At 41.0% G+C, this 21681-nt stretch overlaps 1 protein-coding gene across 2 annotated transcripts in view; it reads right to left on the reverse strand.

Annotated features, from left to right (window-relative positions):
- Window positions 1–3036: 3036 nt before the first annotated feature.
- Window positions 3037–21681, reverse strand: part of LOC136423058 (neuroligin-4, X-linked-like) — a 48857-nt gene continuing 30212 nt past the window's right edge. The window contains exons 2-7 of one of the 2 annotated variants that reach the window (XM_066411058.1): window positions 20582–20731; window positions 12562–12747; window positions 12169–12266; window positions 9970–10685; window positions 7460–8011; window positions 3037–5075 (exon numbers count right to left, since the gene is read on the reverse strand). In XM_066411058.1, the coding sequence (XP_066267155.1) occupies window positions 4898–5075; window positions 7460–8011; window positions 9970–10685; window positions 12169–12266; window positions 12562–12747; window positions 20582–20731 (1880 nt within the window). In that variant the 3' untranslated portion in view covers window positions 3037–4897. Of the gene's footprint in view, window positions 5076–7459; window positions 8012–8273; window positions 8929–9051; window positions 9595–9969; window positions 10686–12168; window positions 12267–12561; window positions 12748–20581; window positions 20732–21681 lie in introns of those variants that run through there. The other variant, XM_066411059.1, reaches the window with a different exon arrangement.

Here is a 21681-nt window from a genome sequence, read left to right on the forward strand (position 1 = left end):
ACTCGATGTTAGAATATGTTCCTTCTGCCAGTTACCGTTGGTTATCTGTTCACCCCTGACTTGACTGATAATTTAGCCATACAAGGTAATGTGAGAGGGCTCTACTCCATAGCGAATTCACTTGTACGTAAATTCCGTTTTTGCTCCGCGGAGGTTAAGAGGATTCTGTTTGAATGTTACTGTTCCGTTATATACTGCGCTCACATTTGGTCTGACTATAACTTGGGGGTTATCTCCAAACTTCGTGTGGCTTTTAACAGCGCTCTAAAATTACTGCTCGGTGTGAGCAGGCAGACAAGCACAAGTTAGTTATTTGCAAACAACAGAATCGATTCTTTTGATGCCCGACTTCGAAAACTATCACACTCTTTTGTCACCCGTTTGCTTTGTTCTGAGAATATTATCATACAGACACTCGTTCACTCCGAATCATTCTATTACAGCACATTCTGGAGCCATCATGTCAACATTGTGTTTAAAAGATAGTATAAGTTAGTTATATTGTATTGTATCTTTTTTAATGTAATCTTTTCTCCTTTGTATATTTTATGATATGGACCAGGTGCCTGAATTAAAGTTGAAATGAAATGAAATGAAATTAACCATCCGTACAACGGGACCTTTTCAGGAAGGATTGCTGGTGTCTGAGTCCCGCCGATGTTCACGATCGTACCGCGGATTATTCCGAAGATCCGTCAGCAGGACAAACAAATTATAGGATTCAGCAGAAAATATACTCGTCATCAGGATGTCGTTAAACCAACATTGATTAACCTTCCACAGATACAAGTTAGTCTCCATGTGATAACGTCAGTCTAGCGCTAGGAAAAGCAATAGAACAAAACACCTTCAGGTCCAACATCGCCACGCCCGGATGACGATGCAGCAGTAGAGGTCGAAAGAATATCGTTTGTTCTCTGCGTTGGTTTTGAATAGTACACAGGCATCAAAAAGTTGTGTTTTGTCAAGACAGTGAAGACACTTCACGTTAAAATAATCGTTTATAACGCATTTCGAACCTTCCATCAGTAACACCTAAGTAACGAGGCAGGGACAATGTCAACAAAGCTACATTCTCACCTGTGTTTGTTTTCACATTACACTGAAGATAAGGATATCGATGGGACGACGTGAGGTGAAGGAGTGAACATTGAGTGAAGATATTAATGGATTTACGTGACAACTTGATCATCATAGTTAAATCCTTAGAATTTTTTCCCCTTGTAGCATAGAATTTATTTTGGTTATTTTTTTCTTGATAAAATCACACTTTCATGATGTCATATCTGTAGATTTAATTTGGCATAGAAGTAGGTTTTTTTTACAAGTTACAACGTTCTAGCTGCATCTTAAATGGTTTCTAACAGTATTAGCTGTTATGGCGCCGAGTGCCAGCTTGTTGTCAATGACTGAACGCATTATCACCGTTGTGAGATGCATGTGGGCACTTAAGGGCAGTATAAAAGCTCATCAATTTGCTCTTTCCCACTTAGCGTTTTGTGTACACATACTTCACATATTGCTCATATTACATATCTCATACTGCCATTGTCATATCGTTGTTGCGGTACAATGCCCGACCTCTGCCGACATGTACATTGTCGCTCTGACATCACAGTGGCGGTTGTTTAAAGCATGCTAGAACTGTTTTTTCTTATCGTCCTGTAGGCTATAAAGAGCAATGAGCCCAGTCATTCTATTTCGATTTTACAGCGGTTCCAGGACAGATGCTGGCGTCCATCGGTCACACCAGTGATAGATGCTGTTTGATGTTAACAGCCCAGCAGGGACCCTGACAGGAGATTGCTGCTCACCGTGCTGAGTACATCCGTGACCCGCCGGCCGCCACCAGACTTGGAAGTGTCCCGCAGTTACCATGCAAGCCAGTATGATTATGTTGATGGGTCTGCGTGTGTGAAATAGTTCTGTTGGAGACACTCTACTCACGTTACCGAAAAAGGGTCTTAGTAGACGCTGATTGGATGAAATAATTTATCAAAAAGAAAGCAGAAACAACGAATTCATTTCTTCAAAGACTTGACAAGAAGATACAGCTCAATGTTACATTAAGACTACGAGTCTATTTTATTTTCTGCTATCAAATTCTGGTCTCAAGCTTAAGGAGTCATGAAATAATAATAAAATTTCCAGCAAGTAGACAGTGTTGAAATGTGTAGCAAAATGTAAAGTAGATGTCACACACTGTTCGTGTAAGGTACATAAAGGTGTCACAAACCATCTGTGTAAGCTAGATGCCACTCACTGTTCGTGTAACTTAAAGGTAGATGTCACACGCTGTGTAAGGTACATGTCACACACTGTGTAAGGTACATGTCACACACTGAGTAAGGTAGATGTCACACACTGAGTAAGGTAGATGTCACACACTGTGTAAGGTACATGTCACACACTGAGTAAGGTAGATGTCACACACTGAGTAAGGTAGATGTCACACACTGAGTAAGGTACATGTCACACACTGAGTAAGGTAGATGTCACACACTGTGTAAGGTACATGTCACACACTGTGTATGGTATATGTCACACACCGTTTGTGTATGCTAAATGTCACATACCGTTTGTGTATGGTAGATGTCACCCACCGTTTGTGTATGGTATATGTCATATACTAGTACTGTTTGTGTATGGTAGATGTCACCCACCGTTTGTGTATGGTAAATGTCATCCACCGTTTGTGTATGGTAGATGTCACCCACCGTTTGTGTATGGTAGATGTCACCCACCGTTTGTGTATGGTATATGTCACATACTGTTTGTGTATGGTAGATGTAACCCACCGTTTGTTCAAGGTAGATGTCACACACCGTTTCAAAATGATTTGTGTCAATCACTGTTTCATTAGGAATAAGTCATTAGCCTCTATTCATGGTAGATGCCAGCAACCGTATTTGTTAGGTAGAACGGCAGTTTTGCCCCCCCCCCCCCCCCCCCTCATCCTTCACTCAAGGATGACGATCGGAGCAGGTTTGTAGGGACGTCATGTACCATATAGGCTTCAGTTAGGCATCATGCAGGTAAAGGCGGATTACGATTTTATTGCACAAACCACAGATAATCAGGATTGTACTTTTACAACAAAGATGATAGATATATCTAAAATCCCAACGTTGTTTACTATGTTTACAGACCTAAGTTTAATACCAGCATATGTAAATTGGTAGCACAATAATATCGTGGTATACGTAGGCTCTTTACAAGCTGATAGACTCGAATAGCATGCTTTTCGGATGACACATTTTTCATGGCCCTGGCCACTGTGTTCATAACGAAAACGCAATGACACTTGCCAATATACATTTTACACACAAGTTGTAAATATATAATTTCATAAAGTGCGACCTTTACTGCAATATCGTCACATTGTATAGGTCCTTGTTGTGACATAATGGTTTGCCTCAGAAATGCCACGTCTATGCAGACCATCACAAGAGCACTATGACTGTACACAGCCGCTACGGTGGGGTTGTTGACTCTGAATCTGGAGGTACAGAGTTCGAATCCCTGACAGGTCCCGATGTTGTGCCCTTGGGAAAGGCACTTAACTGTCAACACCAATTTCTCGACTCAGATTCAGTTAAGGACGTTCCTCCGATAGGACGTTAGAGGAAGATGCCGTGTTTGAGGAGAGCCACATCTTCAGGACGTCAAAGAGCCCACAACACTTATAGAAATGAGTAGCGGCTGTGAGTGGATCAAATGAATCTGTCCTGATATGCAACTTGCTCCCTTCAGTACAAGCCCATTTTTCACGCCATGAAGCGGCTTGTCGGGTATGATACAAACAAAAGATGCAGGTACATCCCAATAGTTCACTTTTGAAGTACGTAGTTGCAATTGATCCTGGAGTTCAACTAGTCTTAAATACAGCTAGCTGTTTTCTGCCATATCTATGTCCATACTAGCACGTTACGACTCATGCTCAGTGCTAATGGACATTTAGGAACATTTTAAAAGAAACGATCTGAAGTATAGACGCACTCAAAAGCCGATTGAAGACAGTAGACTACCTTAGACGTAGCATGATATCTGACCATCTCTGTTGTCCTTGTTGTCAAAGCCCGATAATGGGCACTCGTTTTGAGGTATCGTAACATCATAGACTGAAACAGCAAGGCCCTCACAGAATGGAAAACTTCTAATGCACATATGTGGTGCATGTCTTTGCAAAGAAAATCTGAATTGTTATCAGACAGTGCACGACACTAGGATCACGAGACGCCAGCTCTCAGTTTTACAGTCCGACGTGACGTGATAGTTAAAAAAAGATAATTTTGAATCATGAGATGGTTTGTTCTGAGAGCGCTGGAGTAGGCTGCTCATTTTGCACTGGAGTTATATTGCAATATAACTTATAAGCTTGTTCTGGAAAGTTATTTCTATCATATCTCCTAGGCCACGTTGACTTGACTACTAGTATATGGATGACATCCGAGCGCGTATCCGTTTGTAAGAAAAGCAAAAACTTTGCGACCATACTGTGAAACGCACAACGATGCTGCAAAATGATCAAATATATGCCGTAGATTGTAAAATATATACAAGAAAACGGATGATAATGCCATACAATGCTTGTTTTCCTATCGTTAAACGTACTGATTTTGTCGTTAAGTTATTTCTTGCACAAAATGTATTTCGAGCCCTGAGCAATAAAATGTAAAAGAATTTATTGTTTGGCGTACCATGTTCTGCAGGTTCAGTCATTTGTAAGACCTTCCTGACCACTTCGATTTCGTAATGAAGGCAACTCTAATTTCTTTTGCACGCTCGCATAATTTTGAATTGTTCAGAGAATATCATCTATATAATCAAATCAGTATGGCCTTCAATTCGACGCTGTACAATCTAAATGATGACTAGTGCGTGCACGTGTCAATGTCTAGAGACGGATGGCGTCTTCTGTGATTCCAGAAATGTCGTTAGAAGAGTTGAGTGGCGTCTTGATGCCGCTGTCGGGGCTGGGAGTCGGCTCGCGCTCACCCTCCGCCCGCCCACCCGGCCCGGGCTCAAGAAGGGCCTCTGTGGACTCTTCGCTCCTCGCTCTGCAAGAAGGAGACCTAATAATAGAAGAAAATGGCATTGGAACATTAGCGAATAGTCTCATTAGGTTGGCAGGCCATCTTTGCACTCAACCAAGTGTCTTACTTTACGCTCGGGACCACATCAGTTAGCAGCGACACCTAGCTGCAGTGCGAAATAGAACGAGACACTATTGCTTTGAGGAAGATGACAGAAGATCAATGAAACATCGGCTTGAGTGAAGGGTTCGGTTTTACGGTAGAAAGTCGCCCGTTTTGTCTCATAGGGTTGATAGACTAAACCTGGTGATTACATAAAATACACTGTGACATATCGGTCATAATCGGTCGTTAACGAAGAATGGGCTTTTGTCTCTTTTCGTTCTGGTAGATCAATTGTCAAAAGGACTAAAACATTGATTTACAAAGAGGTAGCGTCAACAGTAATGAAAAAAAAAATCCATATCAAAGTTAAGAATGTAAGATCCACTGATTGAGTCAGTATGAACTTGAGTTGCAAAAAATGATGAAATAATTTTGTTAACATTTAAAGATCAGAAAAAAACAAAGTCCTATCAACCATGGTGATGTTTACCAACCACGAGAGGAATTCTGTCTATTTTGGTGACGTGTCGTTGAACCCTCTGTACTAGACTGATTTTTCTGTACATGCACCTGTACAAGGGTCCCCCGAAAGTGCGAAATGGAACGAAATGGAACGAAATGGAACGAAATGGAACGAAATGGAACGAAATGGAACGAAATGGAACGAAATGGAACGAAATGGAACGAAATGGAACGAACTAAAACGTATGTAACATTATGAAATGAAATACCAGTAGAACGCGAAATATAAGGAACGTTGTTACATTCACAGTAGACCGGAACAGGAATTAAATACATAATATAACGTGTTTTATTTCTTGAATCTATTTGATAATATTGAATACAACGTTTTTGGCTAGATTCTTCCCTGAAAATGGGGGCGCCGCGTGCAAAGAGCTCGGTTGCTCTTCCTTGATTTTACCAACTATCTGCAAATGAACTGCTGAAAATAGCAGGGAAAACAAGCTAACGGAAGTGAGTATCTAAGTAAGGACTAGATTATACAGAAATTGGTGGTAACATTGCATTTCATAATTCACCAAGAGGGCATGGGGCAAGCGTAATTCCATTATCTATACAGCGTGTTTGCGTGTTGTGAGAACCGTGAAATACATTTCCTGCTCGTTCACACCCTCCCATTGTTTTGTCGTGAACAAGGAAGCAGAAATGTCTCCAGAGGTAGTTCCCAGTCCACGTCCGTGATTGAATTGAGTGTGAAATCTCACATTGGTGAGGCAGCACTGAGCTGCATTTGCATATCATTAACGGAGGGGTCGATTCTCCCACAGCCGACCAGCCGAACAATTGGTTGTATGAAAATCATTGATGCGCATATGTGCATATGCTACGTACTAGTTATGGACTAAAACCGTATGTAAATAAAACTGGGAAGTCGGAGTTTGATTCAACCTGTCGGTAGCAGGCCAACGTGCACAGTTCCGGTGCGCTGGCAACAGTGGCGGTTCATTTTCATGCGGGGCTCCACTTGCAACACGCAAACACGCTATTACTCTTGCCTCATGCCCTCTTGGCGAATTATATTACCACCAACTTCTGTATAACCCAGTCCTTACTTCGATACTCAGTTCCGTTTGCTTGTTTTCCCTGCTATTTTCAGCAGTTCATTTGCAGATCGTTGGTAAAATCAAGGAAGAGCGACCGAGCTCCTTGCACGCGGTGCCTCATTTTCAGGGAAGAATCTAGCCACACAAACGCGGCAAAAACGTTGTATTTACTATTATCAAACAGATTCAAGAAACAAAACAAGTTATATTATGTATTTGTTTCCTGTTCCCGTCTACTGTAAATGTTACAACGTCCCTTATCTTTCGCGTTCTACTGGTATGTCATTTCACAATGTTACATATGTTTTTAGTTCGTTCCATTTCGTTCCATTTCGTTCCATTTCGTTCCATTTCGTTCCATTTCGTTCCATTTCGTTCCATTTCGCACTTTCAGGGGACCGCTGTATACAACCCAACATTACTCCATCTACCTGCCCGTGAGACTTCAGCTAAGTGATATGCAGTTTGGTACAAGTATGTTGGGAACATGTGCTTTGACCTTTGTCTATATTTCGTGGTTGGTTGTCATTGAAATAATTTTGTAAAGATCTTTGGTGCTATTTTCACACTGGAAATGTACATTTTGGGCCATGTTGACATGCCATGGAAGTCCAATCACTCTAAAGATCGGCGAAATTGTCGACGTCAAAGAAAATGCAAATGATGGTAAAACGATACCCTTGGCCTCCTGAAACTGATATGATCACTTTCCCATGGAGAAACGACACCTAAACATTACAGGTACGAACTTACCGTTCCTCGACCACAGCTTCTTCTATTTCTTGCAAGCGTGGCTGCCCATTGGCTTCAGTAGCTGAAGTCAGTGCCTTACTAGCTTTTTCCTCTTTTTTCATCTTTTTCTTCCATTTGAGCCACATAGAAAAAACAATAAGGTTTACGACGAAAAGGACTATTCCAATTGAAATGGTGAAACTAAGTCGCGAAGAATTGCTTTCCTGTGGTTTAGGTGGGCCAACGTTGACGATCTCCGGCATAGGGTATTTAGGCGTCCAGGCAGCTTCTGTTGCTGACGTAGGAACGACGGGGCACTTCATCGGTGGGTAGGCAATCACGTGGTTCACTCGGATGTCGGTGTCGTTGCGTGGTTCTGCTATATGCGGGACCCAATCCACCCAAAAGGCAACCTTCGCAGCCCTGTAGTACTTCCTATCCGTCTTCGCTGCATTTTTCCCGACGTACAAGTAACCGAAGTCACCATTGTAGGGAGGCCATGTTTTGTCTTTAAACACGTTCATCGCCTGGTGCATAAATGACTGTGATTGTCCCTCTGGTAGATTTGGGTTTCTGTAACAAAATAGCTCGTGTCGAATTTTTGACGTTCAAAACAAAGCCGGGATGGAAAATACTACAGAAGGGCCTCAGCGTGCCTCTTCCGTGTATGTATGATATGTTATCAGTTCTTGAAATGTTTATCAATTGAGAAATATAAAACCTTAAGAAAAAACGGAATAACTAAAACAAATCAACCCAAACTGTTGCAATCATTACAAGTGGTAACCAATAAATATTTTAGGCTGGTCGTGAAAATGATAAAATACAAAATACCAAAGGAGTCACCTACGTATATTTCAGACATTTCTAGGTACAGCTGTTTAAAGCGTGAGTAATCACATGCCGATATATATATACATGTATGTATGCTGATATAGATATATAGATGTGTGTATACATATGTATTCATATACATTTTATAATGTCATTATATGGACATTTAACTTGTCATGTATGTTCTTAAGGAAGACGAAAGCACTGATTCTTTCCATCTTCCTCACAAGTATCGTTATCCAACCAAGACTGTGTGGAAAATCCATGTGTCAAATGTTGACCATTGGTACATATAGTATATGTAGCTTGCACTACATATTCTTTACAGCTCATATACTGTAGACACGGTAAACTTCTTTTTATACATAAGGGCCTGTTCTTGCAAAACAATGTCCTTTGATAAAAAGGCACCTCTAAAATGCAAGATAATAAACAGTAGGGTTGGTTGTTCCTCATTGATTGTGATTTGTTTACTGTGAGCGGACTGAAATAAACCGCCCAGCTGCAAAAGCTGTATCAGCTGTCTGTACCGGTATTGTCAGAGTTGGGAAGTTTGTTCGATGTGGTTGTTTGGATGATAGTAGTCCAAAGATGACCGACTGTTCCCAGATGGTTCCTCTGGTGTCAGCATAAGGTCCTGGCCTCGAATGGGTGGCCTGTGACAGTAGGACAGGAAAGAGTACGTTTAGTCAATGAATAGCGTTGTATTCCTTTTAATGAAAATAACAAGACAAGCACTAATATCTTACCAGAGACGATAAATTCGCAAGGGCACTCACCCGATCTCCAATATCCTCACAGATGGTATGCTTCCTGAATGGTTGGCGTTCAGCTTCTTTTTCTTGTCGGTGCGCTTTTTTCTCCTGCGGTAGGCCGCACAGTCAATTCTCCTATAGTTCACCACTATAAAGACGATGATGTTGATAAGTAACAACGATGCTCCAACTGCAATAGTGACGTTCAGCTCCCTAGAACTGCTCTGCACAGGCGGAGACTTGGTCCCCCGCCCAATCAGCACATCCGGCCCAGGTCTGGGTCTCCACCGGACAGACGTTCCCCGGGTGGGGGGATAATTTGGACACTTGGACAGGTCAGGTTGTCCCGGAGGCGTTGCCATCTGCGACGGAACCTGCACCTTCGGTAACCATTCTATCCAGAACATCAGTTTGTTGGCACGATAATTGTCCCTTTGTCTTGGTCTCATGGCCATATACAAATAATCCTGATTTTCTCGAGTGTACCTCGGCCAAACTACACCTTCGAACTTGTTGGGCCTGATGCCGAGAAAAGATGGCTTTTGCATTCCTGGCAGATTTGGATTCCTGGAAAGAACGCCACATTAGTGCCTGTCTCCAAAATGGTTTACATCAATGTAGCAACACGCTGAAGGTATATGCCTCTAATGAACATATACACCAAAACCACATTCTTTTCACATGGGAGTCAGATTAAGTACATTATTATGATATTTATTTCTACTAGCTTGGTTGGATAACGAAACTTGTTGGCTAGGTGTGTGACCATTTCTTGAATTAGCTCTTCATAAATGGCGCACCTACACATTTCCTAACAATAGGCAAGAAGTGCTTGAACTCAAAACATTTCAGCAAATATGAAAATTTTGTCAAAGAAAGCGGTATATATCCGGAAAGAGAAGCAGGTTTAAGTCATATTATTTAAAAAACATGTCCACTTACCCGGTTTTGGCGAAGTTGGTCCAATACGTCATCAGAGCAACGCTGTACATATTGTCTTGATTGGTAAAGTTAGAGAATGAGTACAGCGCACCCTTTCCCAGCTGAGTGCCCACAGGAGCTCCGAATATAAATGGTAACTCTTCACCATGGACAGCGGCAGCCCAGTCCGGTCCAAAGCCTACTTCTCCCCTGTACAGGAAGGCATAAAAGTACGTGTTTCCTTTTAGCACAGGCGCGATCGCGTTCAGGGTAGTCACTGCCGGCTGTACGAAGAAGTAGTCCGTAAAGAGAGCAACGGTGCTTTTCCTCCTCTTGATGTCGTTGTTTCTGTCACTCCAGTCGGTGTAGCTGAACGTCACGGCATCTTTGATCTCCGGCTGTCTACTCTGAAAGACTTGCTGCACAAAGTTGTCTACCAGGCCTTCAAAATCGTCCTTGTTGATGCCATCATCCCCAACACCCTTCACTCCGTCCACGTACATAAAGCCGTCACTTTCCGTCACACCGACCATGTAGTCGTGCGGCAAATTAGACATATTCTTTGTAGTCAGCCTCGTTGGATCGTTGGGAATGATGAGGTAGTCAACCACAGGGGCGAAGGCGAAATAATATCGCGAGGGCTCGACTATAGATGTACTAATGTTAGCCAAAACGTCTGCAGACTTCCCACGGAGACAATCTACCATAGTTTTTGTGTCACTGTTATCGCAATCCACCTGGGAGGAAAAATCAGAGTACATCTAGTGCACATATCTTATGATGTATGGTACAGAACGTGCTTGGCTACATTTGAACCGTGAGAGACAGATCAGTTTTTTTAAGAAGATCACGTTTAGTCGTACAATGTTCATGTAGTCATTATTTTGTATGGTAGAACATATGTTGTCGTGTACCTTAAAACCATAATAACCGTGCTTTGTCTCCTGACACTGTAGGGGGTGGGGGTGCTAAAACGGCCTCCTTAAACACTCTCCATTTAGACAAAGAAACAAACAAACAAAATATGCAATGCTCTCCCTCAAATAGTCGGCAAATAAAAACTCAGATCATCAGGACCCATTTTATAATTGTTAACGTTACATTATTGATGTTCACTGGTTATTTCATACTTCGATTCAGAAATGGGATCCGTTCCCAACAAGTACGGTTGGGGCATCCTCGCTAGCTTTTAAGTTTGACTTGCATGCTAGTTGTGCAAAGGTTATGTGTGGCAACTTGCAAGTCCTTCAGTGTAATATGACCAGCTGCTGTAATGCAGCGTGCCTACGAATCCGAAGAGCAGATACAGATTCGGATTAAAATCCCTATCAGGGTTTGTCAAGACCTTCCGTTCATTTGTTGTTGCAGATATTTGCAGACTCTAGCTTTGGTTACCGTGCAGTTGTCTTGGTTACATATGATATAGGAGCGATTGGACAATTTGTTTCCAATAGATTGATTAAATAGAACTTAGAACTTGAAAAATCCCACTGTCTACAACACTTCTGATTCTTAATGCGAAGCCGGGTTACATGATAGCAAAATCAAATGGGATTTCTATGAAAATTGTGTTGACTTCCTGACATGATATAATGTACATAGTACCACTGAAAGTAAAGAATCGTGGCATACGAGGTTTTATGTGAAGAATTAAAGAGTCTAGCGCTCGTTCAAAGTACGTCTTCGTTTCATTCATTTTCACACCATCATTTCGATAGCGACATCAGAAGATTCACACTCAGAGTTTATTAGACCTTAAGAAAATGCTGCTGTTTCGACGACATTGTGGTAGATATGCATGCGGCTGGAAGAATGTCTCAAGCCATCACGTATGATGCATGGATTAAAAAAGTCAGCTGCTAGTACAGGAATTTGCTGCCGTGTCAAGCCCCATGCGGAATCAGCTTACCCGACACAGAAGCGTTAATAGTTGGACTCCTATTGACTACAGAAATGAATCACTTCGCGACGTTTATGGCAAAATCAATAACAACGTGTCATAGCAATTCGAAAAAGATGATATAGTGTACCTCCCTCCCTGAAAGTGTTTATCTTAACACATCCAATATACGTTTGAAACCATTTGTCCATGCAGCACAAGAGTTGATGTTCAATGGTCAACATACACATAAAAGTCCACACAATAGCATTCACTTGACCACCGAGATGGCGGTTTCTCTTACTACAGCAGCCTCAGTCAACATCAAACAAAAAGCTCACCTGTTTGGCCGCCGCAGTAGCATAAACTCTACCGTTACGGCTCATAGCCCATGTCGCTAAGGCCGATCCACTCATCGATATACCGCGCCGAAATTTGTCTGATGACAACGAGAAAAAATATTTCTGAACGACAATATCATATGAGTGATATACATGTAGTTAATGTAAGGTCAAGACATAATTTTGTGAACAAGGGATGTTTGTGAATAATGACTGCGCACGCTGGCATAATGAAAAGGGATTGTGCCGTGCATAAATATCTACGTCAGAAGACATGCCAGTAGTTTAAAGCTCTTATTCAAAGATATTTCAGCACTGGAAGGAAAGATTTCCGTCTTTATGTTTGTTAACGTTTCCATGTTTTCTAAGCGACATGATAATGAATAAAATTACTTCTGGCCTTTGGAGACAACATCAGTAGATGCACTGACGCAGCCCCGGTTCCCGAGCCGAAGATAACGATGTTGTGTGGATTTCCTCCGAAGAAGCTGATGTAGCTGTTCACCCATTCCAGAGCTTTGATCTGGTCCGACAGGCCGTAGTTTCCTTGAGCGTTACTGTCTTCTGTGCTTAGGAAACCTGTGGCACAAAGTGCTAAGATCAGAACACTCGCAGACAACATCAACCACACAACCAGCAATGATTATGTATCGCCCATACTATAGGTATGGGTGATGTATATTGTTATGTATCGCCCATACCTAGAGTATGGGCAATACATATTGTTTTTGGCCATGTTTCTTTCTCCTTCTCCTCCTCCTCCTCCTGTCAAATCTTCAAAGGGCTTCATCTCAGTCGTCCCTAGGCCAAATGGGCTGAAATTTTGTATGCAGTTAGAGTTAGCACATACCCCCAGGCATTTTTTTTAGTCATTTTTTTTTTATAAATGCCTTTAAAATGATTTTATTGAGGATTTTTGGCCATTATCAGACCAATAACGTACACCTGGGCCTCCTGTGATCTGGAATTACTCCTATTCTAGCCAGGTGGGCTAATTCGGTCAGCCAATAAGAGAGCGCCTATTAACGTACTCACGGATTTATTAAACTCAACCTGATTGGTTGAAATAGTCAATTCAATTAGGAGCACTAATCTGCCAGGTGCAGACAGGCACAACTTCACTGCCCCCTGTCCTTGTGTTGTTAATGCTGTGTCCTACTGAAGTTATGTGCCATTGAGAAGGTTCAAAATCTCCTTTTTCTGGTGGTGTTTTTCCACATAAAGGTATTGTTCTATATTCCTCATATATATATATGTGTGTGTACACACACACACATATATATATATATATATATATATATATATATATATATAGCAACTTGTTTTCACCAATAGCACAAAAGGCTCATATCCCTACAAATGTATGTGTGTCCTTTCTTTAGCAACATTTTTTGATGGTGGTAAGTGTCAGTGTTACAGTATCACGAAATACGCATCCGAAATTTGCGGTACGTTTAGCAGAAATTTGTGAAACTTTTGCAAAAACCTGAGTTGCTTCCGAAGAACTGTTCGCTGCGTAATGCAAAATTGTCTGGACTCTCGGATTGCGGAAATTCTTCTGCAGAGGAAATCTAGATATTCAGCAAGATTCTAGTTGTTTACATTCCGAAATTTGCATGCTACGTGTTGGTCCATACACCGCTGGAAGAGCCCATTCTTGTATGAGGGGGACATTTAAAAAAATTCAATTTTGGGCTTGGTTGATTATCAAAAAGGTCCAGGTTTTTTGGTGGAGGTGTTTTTTGAATGGTTCAGTATAAATATGGGTGCCTGGAAGAGCCCATCCATGCATAGGGTCTCAAATTGGGAGAGATCACCTCCACCAAAAAATTTTTTTTAAATAATCAAACTAGTCTTCAATTCAATTCTTCATTCAAATACCATCATTGCAGACATACTACAAACGTTAGCCTGGATGGCGTTGATATTTACAATGGTCATTACATGATCTCACTTTATAATAGTTAAACGTTATTTTGGAATGCTCCATTTTTGCATAAGAACAGTCGCTTTTTGCATGTGGAGGGAAATGGGCGATGCATGTTGTATTTGCTCGTGCAAATGTTGCCTGTCTAGTTTGAATTGAATTGGCTACGTATTGATGAAAACCGATGGTACAAATAACAGTCAACATCGACAGTCTTTCTCCTCAAAAAGTGATAAACGTCTTATGCAACTTGTCTCCCATCTAATTTTTGCATTAAAGACCATGGTTGCGTTATAAACGCACCTAATAAATGGAGCTACCGTAAACTGTCACTGCTAAGTCTTACCTGGCAGCCGTGCTGTACACATGGTGGGAGGCTTGGCTTAGAAAATATATCAAAATATCCACTCTTCAAGACACTTTATTTTGTAGAGATAACAGATAAGATAGGGAAGTTTGGCTGAGCATGAAAGAAAACAACAATGATATATCTATAGAGAGATGACACCAAGCCAACCCTGGTAAAGTGGGAGGTTGGTTCAGGCCAGTGTTTCAGAACACTCATGACACTTGTCTAATTCTAGTTTCTAAGTTCGCTATGTAAACATCAAAAGTATTAACAGATTTTTAGACACACAGCTATCGAGTGAAAGCAAATTCAGATAGCTTGCACATCACAAATACAGATAAGTCAAGTCAAGCTTGCCAGGCCCATACAATGCCTGAGCGCAGATCTGTCATGTGAAATTAAATTGTGAATGTCACTGTGACTATTGGGTATTTGTGTTTGCTGCAACTAGCTGAGTCAAATTGCCTTGTGTTGTCCAAGTCATACAGGTTAGAGATGGAAAAACTGTTAGAAAATTATTAAAAAAACGTGGGAGACAAAGATAATATAAAGCATACTAGACCTTGGCAAAACGGCCATATGGCCAAATAAAGATATCGGACCTGAATGACGGTACTGGACTAAATTGGACTGTAAATAATCTGTTTCGTGAATGGGCAAGAAAGCAGCACAGAAAGTAAGCTTCTGAACTGTTCAACAAACAATTTTTCGTGTATGAAAAACTCAAGCTGTGGATATTCATTTTTGTTCAAATAATGCCGCGGCATTATCATCATCATCATCATTATCAACATCATCTTTCGTCAGAATAACTCAAGAACGGCTGGGTGCATTGTTTTCATATTTATTGTGATGGTAGGGTGTGACAAAACTGAAAATGATTAGATTTTGGGCCTCCTAGCGGCTTCCCATGGTACTGCGGTGGAACTTCCGTTTTTTATATCTCATGTTCTGGAAATGCTATAGTCATAATTCTTGGTCGGTGGATAGCTCTCGTCCCCTTGCGGCTAGTGCAGGAATTACAGGGGCGTTTTTGTCAAAATTTTGCATAATCAATGAGAAATTTCTATCATAGCAGTTTTTCCATGTGTCTCGTGTCCCGGACATGCTATGGTCTTGGCATTTAGGAGTCAGATAGCTTAAGACGTCAGGACAAAGTGTGGTAGATTTGGGCCCCATAACATTTAATTTTATGTCTTAGTAGAGATGGCGATTCAGGACAATCGGCGATTGTCCTAGGACAGATCGCGATCGCTGTTTGTCCTAGGACAGACTGCGATCGCGATCTGTCCTAGGACAATTGCCGATTCTACTAGTAGAGATTGCGATCGCAATCTGTCCTAGGACAAACGGCGATTCTACTTGGACAAGTTTGCGATCGCGATCTGTCCTAGGACAATCGCTGATTCTACTAGTAGAGATTGCGATCGCAATCTGTCCTAGGACAAACGGCAATTCTACTTGCCTGGACAAATTCTGACTAGATGGAAATGCTTTAGAAAATAGAATGAATCATTGCACAACATTTCAATCAGGTTTAGCATACTACCTACATTTCATAATTATCAACTATTTTAGGTGAATTACTTCATATTTTACAATGGATGAATGAGTATGTTTTCTGATAAAGTAATTTCTGATAAAGTTGAGTGACATTTTTGATAATGTGTGAAAGATGTCAGTTGGAAGAAGGTGATCCAACAATGTTTCAGTATGCAAATTTTGAGGTGTCAAGATATTACTCACAGTTTCACACCTATTGAATTCACAACCATAGGAGAACAATAACAATTGTAAAGTGTTAAAACAGGTGTCAAAATATCAATCTCAGAATTTGTAAATACTAAATAAAATCATGGATTATACAAGATATTGCTGTTTCCTTTATTAGTATATCTTAGCATCATTAAGTTTGGATCGCCGTTTGTCCTAGGACATAGTAGAATCGGCGATTGTCCTAGGACAGATCACGATCGCCGTTTGTCCTAGGACAGATTGCAATCGCAATCTCTACTAGTAGGATCGGCGATTGTCCTAGGACAGATTGCGATCGCCGTTTGTCCTAGGACAGACTGCGATCGCGATCTGTCCTAGGACAATCGCCGATTGTCCTGAATCGCCATCTCTACTGTGACAAAGACCTGCCGATTGTCCTGAATCGCCATCTCTACTGTGACAAAGACCTGCAAGGGCGTTTTCGAAGAAATATTCCAAAGAGGATAAATGAAGGAAGGATAGACGGATTTCCATCATTATAGTAGGCATGCAGGTAGCTTATGCAGGGATGTACAGAATTATATACATATTATGCAAATGAAGACTTAATATTTGCCTTATTAATTATGAAATTCTGTAATTCCATTTTTTTCCATTACTAGACTTCAATAACTGTAATGCATGTAATTCCTTGCATATGGAACATGAACAGATACCAAACGTGCAAATGAGCAGCTAATTTGAATAATTAATACAAAAATGGCAAAAAGCTTAATGATGAATTATGGGAAGTTTATGCTTGCGAAATGTGCAAGTCAGTTGTAGGTGGACATCACCATGAATAAATCATCCAAATGTGGGTCATTTGCATAAATCTTACAAAAGCTCTAAACATTTCATGGAGGTATGAGGTCGCCGAACTCTAGTTTTTGATGATTTCATAACGATTTACACGGTGTATGATATGAATAGATATGTATTTGTAGCTAGTAGTTCATGATCAAAGTTTCAATTTCCGTTTAATTTAGCTGCTTCCGCTATATTATCAAAATCCGTTGAATGAACTCCTGCTCCCCTCTAAGCCTATGGTGCACATCGTCCGTTGCTGACTTACATCAGTACCCCTCGATCACGGGTTATGGTTGGTGAATCATTCATCATATCGCTGCATAGAATCTCATAACAAGAGAAAATCAAAGCATATTGGAATTCTTACCATTGATGAATCTGTGGCTAGGGATTTTATCAATGGACTTCCTGACGTTAATTGCCTTAAGACCAATAATAATGATCCGTAGAATGATTCATAATATTCAATGATTTCCAATATCAGATGACTGAGAGTTAAATCAATGTAGTTGAAGTTCAATATTTGTTATGTTGATGGCGTGATTATCTGCTTAATATGCATGAAGAACTTTGCAAAATCTACTACTTTATGCTACAATAAGACGTATTCATGATATATGGCGTCGGGTAGAAACGATATATGGTATCGGGCAGTAAAGAAAAGCGAGAACTTGCGAAAAGATGATTGTTGTGAAGAACGTTTGATTGATTTTGTCAGCAGACGGAACTGATTGTTTTCTAAACGGGTTCTCCTTCTTCTTACATGTGTGAAAATGATCAAACACGGAAGCCGGAGGAGAACCATTACCTGCTAGATTGCTTCAGTGGAGGGGAAAATTGAATCTCGCAACCCTGTTCTTAATCGCTGCAATTAAGGAACAACAGCAGGTGTCTCTGTCTGAAGACGACGGTTTCCTATTGATCAATATGAACGGAGAAATATGCCGGTCTAGACTCGGAAATCATCCGCGTGTGTCCATTCAGTATGGACGATGGGCACAGTATTGGACTGATCCGGAATAGGGCTGGAATTGTACCTTTGGTACTACTACCTTGCCATTCAATATAGTCACGTTATAGGTCGATCAAGGTCAGATATCCAGGTAATACGATGCCCCAAATAGCAGCTACTCAAGAAACTGGATATAATTTTGGAAACGGTCAGACATTTCAAGAAGCATCCACTACTTTTCATCAGTGACACTTAGCAAGATTTTTCGATCAGCAGGTTTTTAAGCACGAACTATGAATTGCCATGCAACTTAAGAGAAGACAGTTATAGACCGTCCAATAGGAAAACAAAAGGTTAAGACAAGTTTGGTGCTGATGATGTTTAAGTACAGGGGCTGAGGTTGTTTGACGGTAGAGGTGGAAGCGCTAGGGACATTATCTTACTTTCTTTTTCTTAAAACCACATAACTATTCATGTTTATTCCTTCACGATGATTGTAAGATGTACGTTGAGCATTGTAGAATTGATTCAAAGAAATAGACTTGTAAGCCGGCAAACTGTGTTTGTAAGGACCCAGGAGGACCACAGATGGACGTTACAAGTTCAGAAGTTATTCCTCCACGGCTATCAGCCATCCAACATTTATGAGCAAACCGATGTAGCTCGTAGATGGGATTTGTTCCTCTGGTGATATTTGAACTGGAAATTGCACCAGACGTCAGCCTTTTATGATATTTAGAAAATTGCCGGGTGCATCAGACATGATGTTTTGCCACACTTAAGGAGCGGTGCGCACAGCAATACTTCCCTAGAACATTCTTCTACAGGCAAATTAGATTTACCCAAATGGTTTGGTGGAAAGTTTCAAGCCCGAGTCGGGTGATATCTGACTGCATGCTGTTTGTTTTGCCCGTAATATTCGGCGAACAGTTTTATTGCACTTTAGTTTAGACAGATCCTTTCGTGCCCATTGCTTAACTGCGCATGCATAGCGACGTCGACGTATCATGTCGACAGGTCGTTCGGTGCAATATATATATATAACCAGCTGCTACCGCGCCGCGTGTCAGCTAAGCTGGTGTGTTACGGTGAAGGGCGGATATACCGGCTGTATAGATACAGATACAGATCATGTTCGCTACACTGCGTCACCGCTCACCCTTATGGCGCTGGAAACCATGGCATCTCCAGGAAAGCCCCAGGACCAGACACCGTGTTTCTGAGACAGTGGTGACAATACGGGCGTTCTTATCACTCTGCGCTGTCACTTAGAGCTGCCCCGGTAAGAAATAGCACATGCACAGAAACAGCGACCCGAAAATACCGTGCAACGGAATATATTCGCGTCTGGCTATCTTTCTAGCCCGTGTGTTAACTTTGGTATCTTGTTAACAGTGGATACCCTTTGGTTCTAAATGAAGTATTGTATGATAATGTTAAACAAGGGGCTCTTCTATACCCTTCAGACATCTTGACAGTTCGGGTACCAATTATGTTCCCCCTGCAGCTGTTGGGTGATCAGATCAATACCGGCGGGTGAAAAGCTCTCCAACATTTACCGCCGTAAAGACTTCAGTGTCAGCAATATTATTCAGACATGATCACGACGACAGTCTACTAAAACATGGACATTCTGTATTAAAAACGGGCATAGGGAATATTCACACATGCCGTCATTCATAGTTTGGCCTGAAAGCATTTCTAGATGGAATGAATTTTTGGAAATTATCAAATTAGTCTAAAACTCCTTTTAGACAAAAAAATGATAATTTTACTTACGGCGGATTCTAACTGAAAAAAAAAAGCCAAATGACCTACAATTTGCTATAAAAGTGACTTGAGCAAGATTTCTTTTGACCGTTTTTTTTCTTCAAACATACTCCTTTATAGTGGCCTTTTTAGGGAAAAATTCGAACAACATACAGATAGTTTCCCATCGCACATGATATCATCAACTAGCAGGGTATGTTTGCAGGTGTTTCCCTTTGAGTTTTTGTGTACAGCATAACTCAAGCTTGTTGATTTTCTTGAGATGCTGACATGATTAGGGGCTAGTTTCACAAATCAAAAACCAAATTCGCTGTACAAATTAGGTAATTTTATAAGTCCCCTCTCTGCGCCTCATGATAAAACGTTTACTTCATAAGACGTACGTCATTAAAATTCCTGACGCATCCTGATGTGGGATGTCAGAAGCGGGTCGAAGGTTCTTGAGTCGGCCCAGTGGGCTGTGGATATTTCATACAGCTAGTTGTTTAAGAAGCCCATTTTGAAACGATTGCCTTCTACAAAATGTAAGCCTCATGTTTTAAGGATAGTAAATCACTTTCAGCTATATACAGGTTTACTTCCGTCCAGAATAAAACCAAGTCTCCCTCTCTCATCTTTGGATCATCCTAAATACCTCTTTAATCTTTAAGTTAATGAACGAATAAATGAGTGAATTGATTAATCAATTGATAGTTTATTATGATCATTAAGGTACTCCTATTGATAGATAGACTGGAGTACTTCATATTAAAGGTGGGTACTGTAAACAAACAGCCTCAATGTGTACCAATTAATGTGACACATTATCACCATGTTCTGTTGCATTACATGGATGTGAATGTTACTTTACCAAATATCCCCAGCCTGTAGTTGAAGGTGACAACAATGACCTTCCCGTAGCTGGCCAGCATGGTGCCGTTGTACATGGAGCCGGTACCCGTGGACCACCATCCGCCGTGAATAAACACCATCACCGTCCGGTTCCTCATCTCACTACCATCTGCAAGTTACAAAACATATACTTCATTTCCTCTCCAGAACGTACATCAGTGACATCAAGGAACTGAAAAACGAGGATTGTCTCATTTAAGCTCTCCTGTGATTTTTCATGACAATAGAGTGGTCTGGTGCTCACTGCTATAATTTCCTTTGGGAACAGTGACTAAGATGAGGTTTGGTGTCGCCTGTGTTCTGAAACACTTGATGTGTCCAACGGCAGTCTGTCAGCGCCTGTCGAGAGTTGACCATTTCTCACAAATGTCTTATTTTTGTATAGAATACATGTGAGTAACTATGGTTCCAAGTCACGGCTCAAGGCTGCTTGGGCGCACGAAACGCACTAATATATCTTGCCTTTTCCATTAGCGACGTTTTAGTTGAGACATTAGAAATGATATTTTCTTTCAACTGACTATAAGCTATGTTCCGCATGGTGTCGTCGTTAATGACTCAGTCAGTATAACGTTAACCCATTCCTTTGGGTGATTTTTGGTTCAGAACTAAACGTGCATTTTGACATATATCTGTCTTTGCAATGATGGCAGTATTTCTACTGCAAGGATGACACTTAAGGGTCATTTCTATGGAATGCTCATGACAAAATTCATTCCTAGAGTTAGCGTTATCAGTCAAAAACGTAAGATGACTATACATGTACATGGTCCACTTTTGTATGAAGTGTACGTATACCTGGTACCAGTACGGTATCTTATATGCACAATACCGACATTTTGGCTATTGAACTAATGGATTTTATTTATGGCTTGTCTATAAGAAAATATCACAACACCAGAGAGAGTCATGGAAATGCAAAACTACTCTATACTTGTCAATGAAGTGAACGTCAACTTCCCGTTCAAAACCAGATTATACCACGCTCGAATGAAACACTTGCTTAGTCATGTTTCGTGTTTTCTTTCTCCACTCTGGTATTACATCATTTGTGTTGTG

Source organism: Branchiostoma lanceolatum, chromosome 17 (genome assembly GCF_035083965.1).
Source record: "Branchiostoma lanceolatum isolate klBraLanc5 chromosome 17, klBraLanc5.hap2, whole genome shotgun sequence".
Taxonomy (NCBI): domain Eukaryota; kingdom Metazoa; phylum Chordata; class Leptocardii; order Amphioxiformes; family Branchiostomatidae; genus Branchiostoma; species Branchiostoma lanceolatum.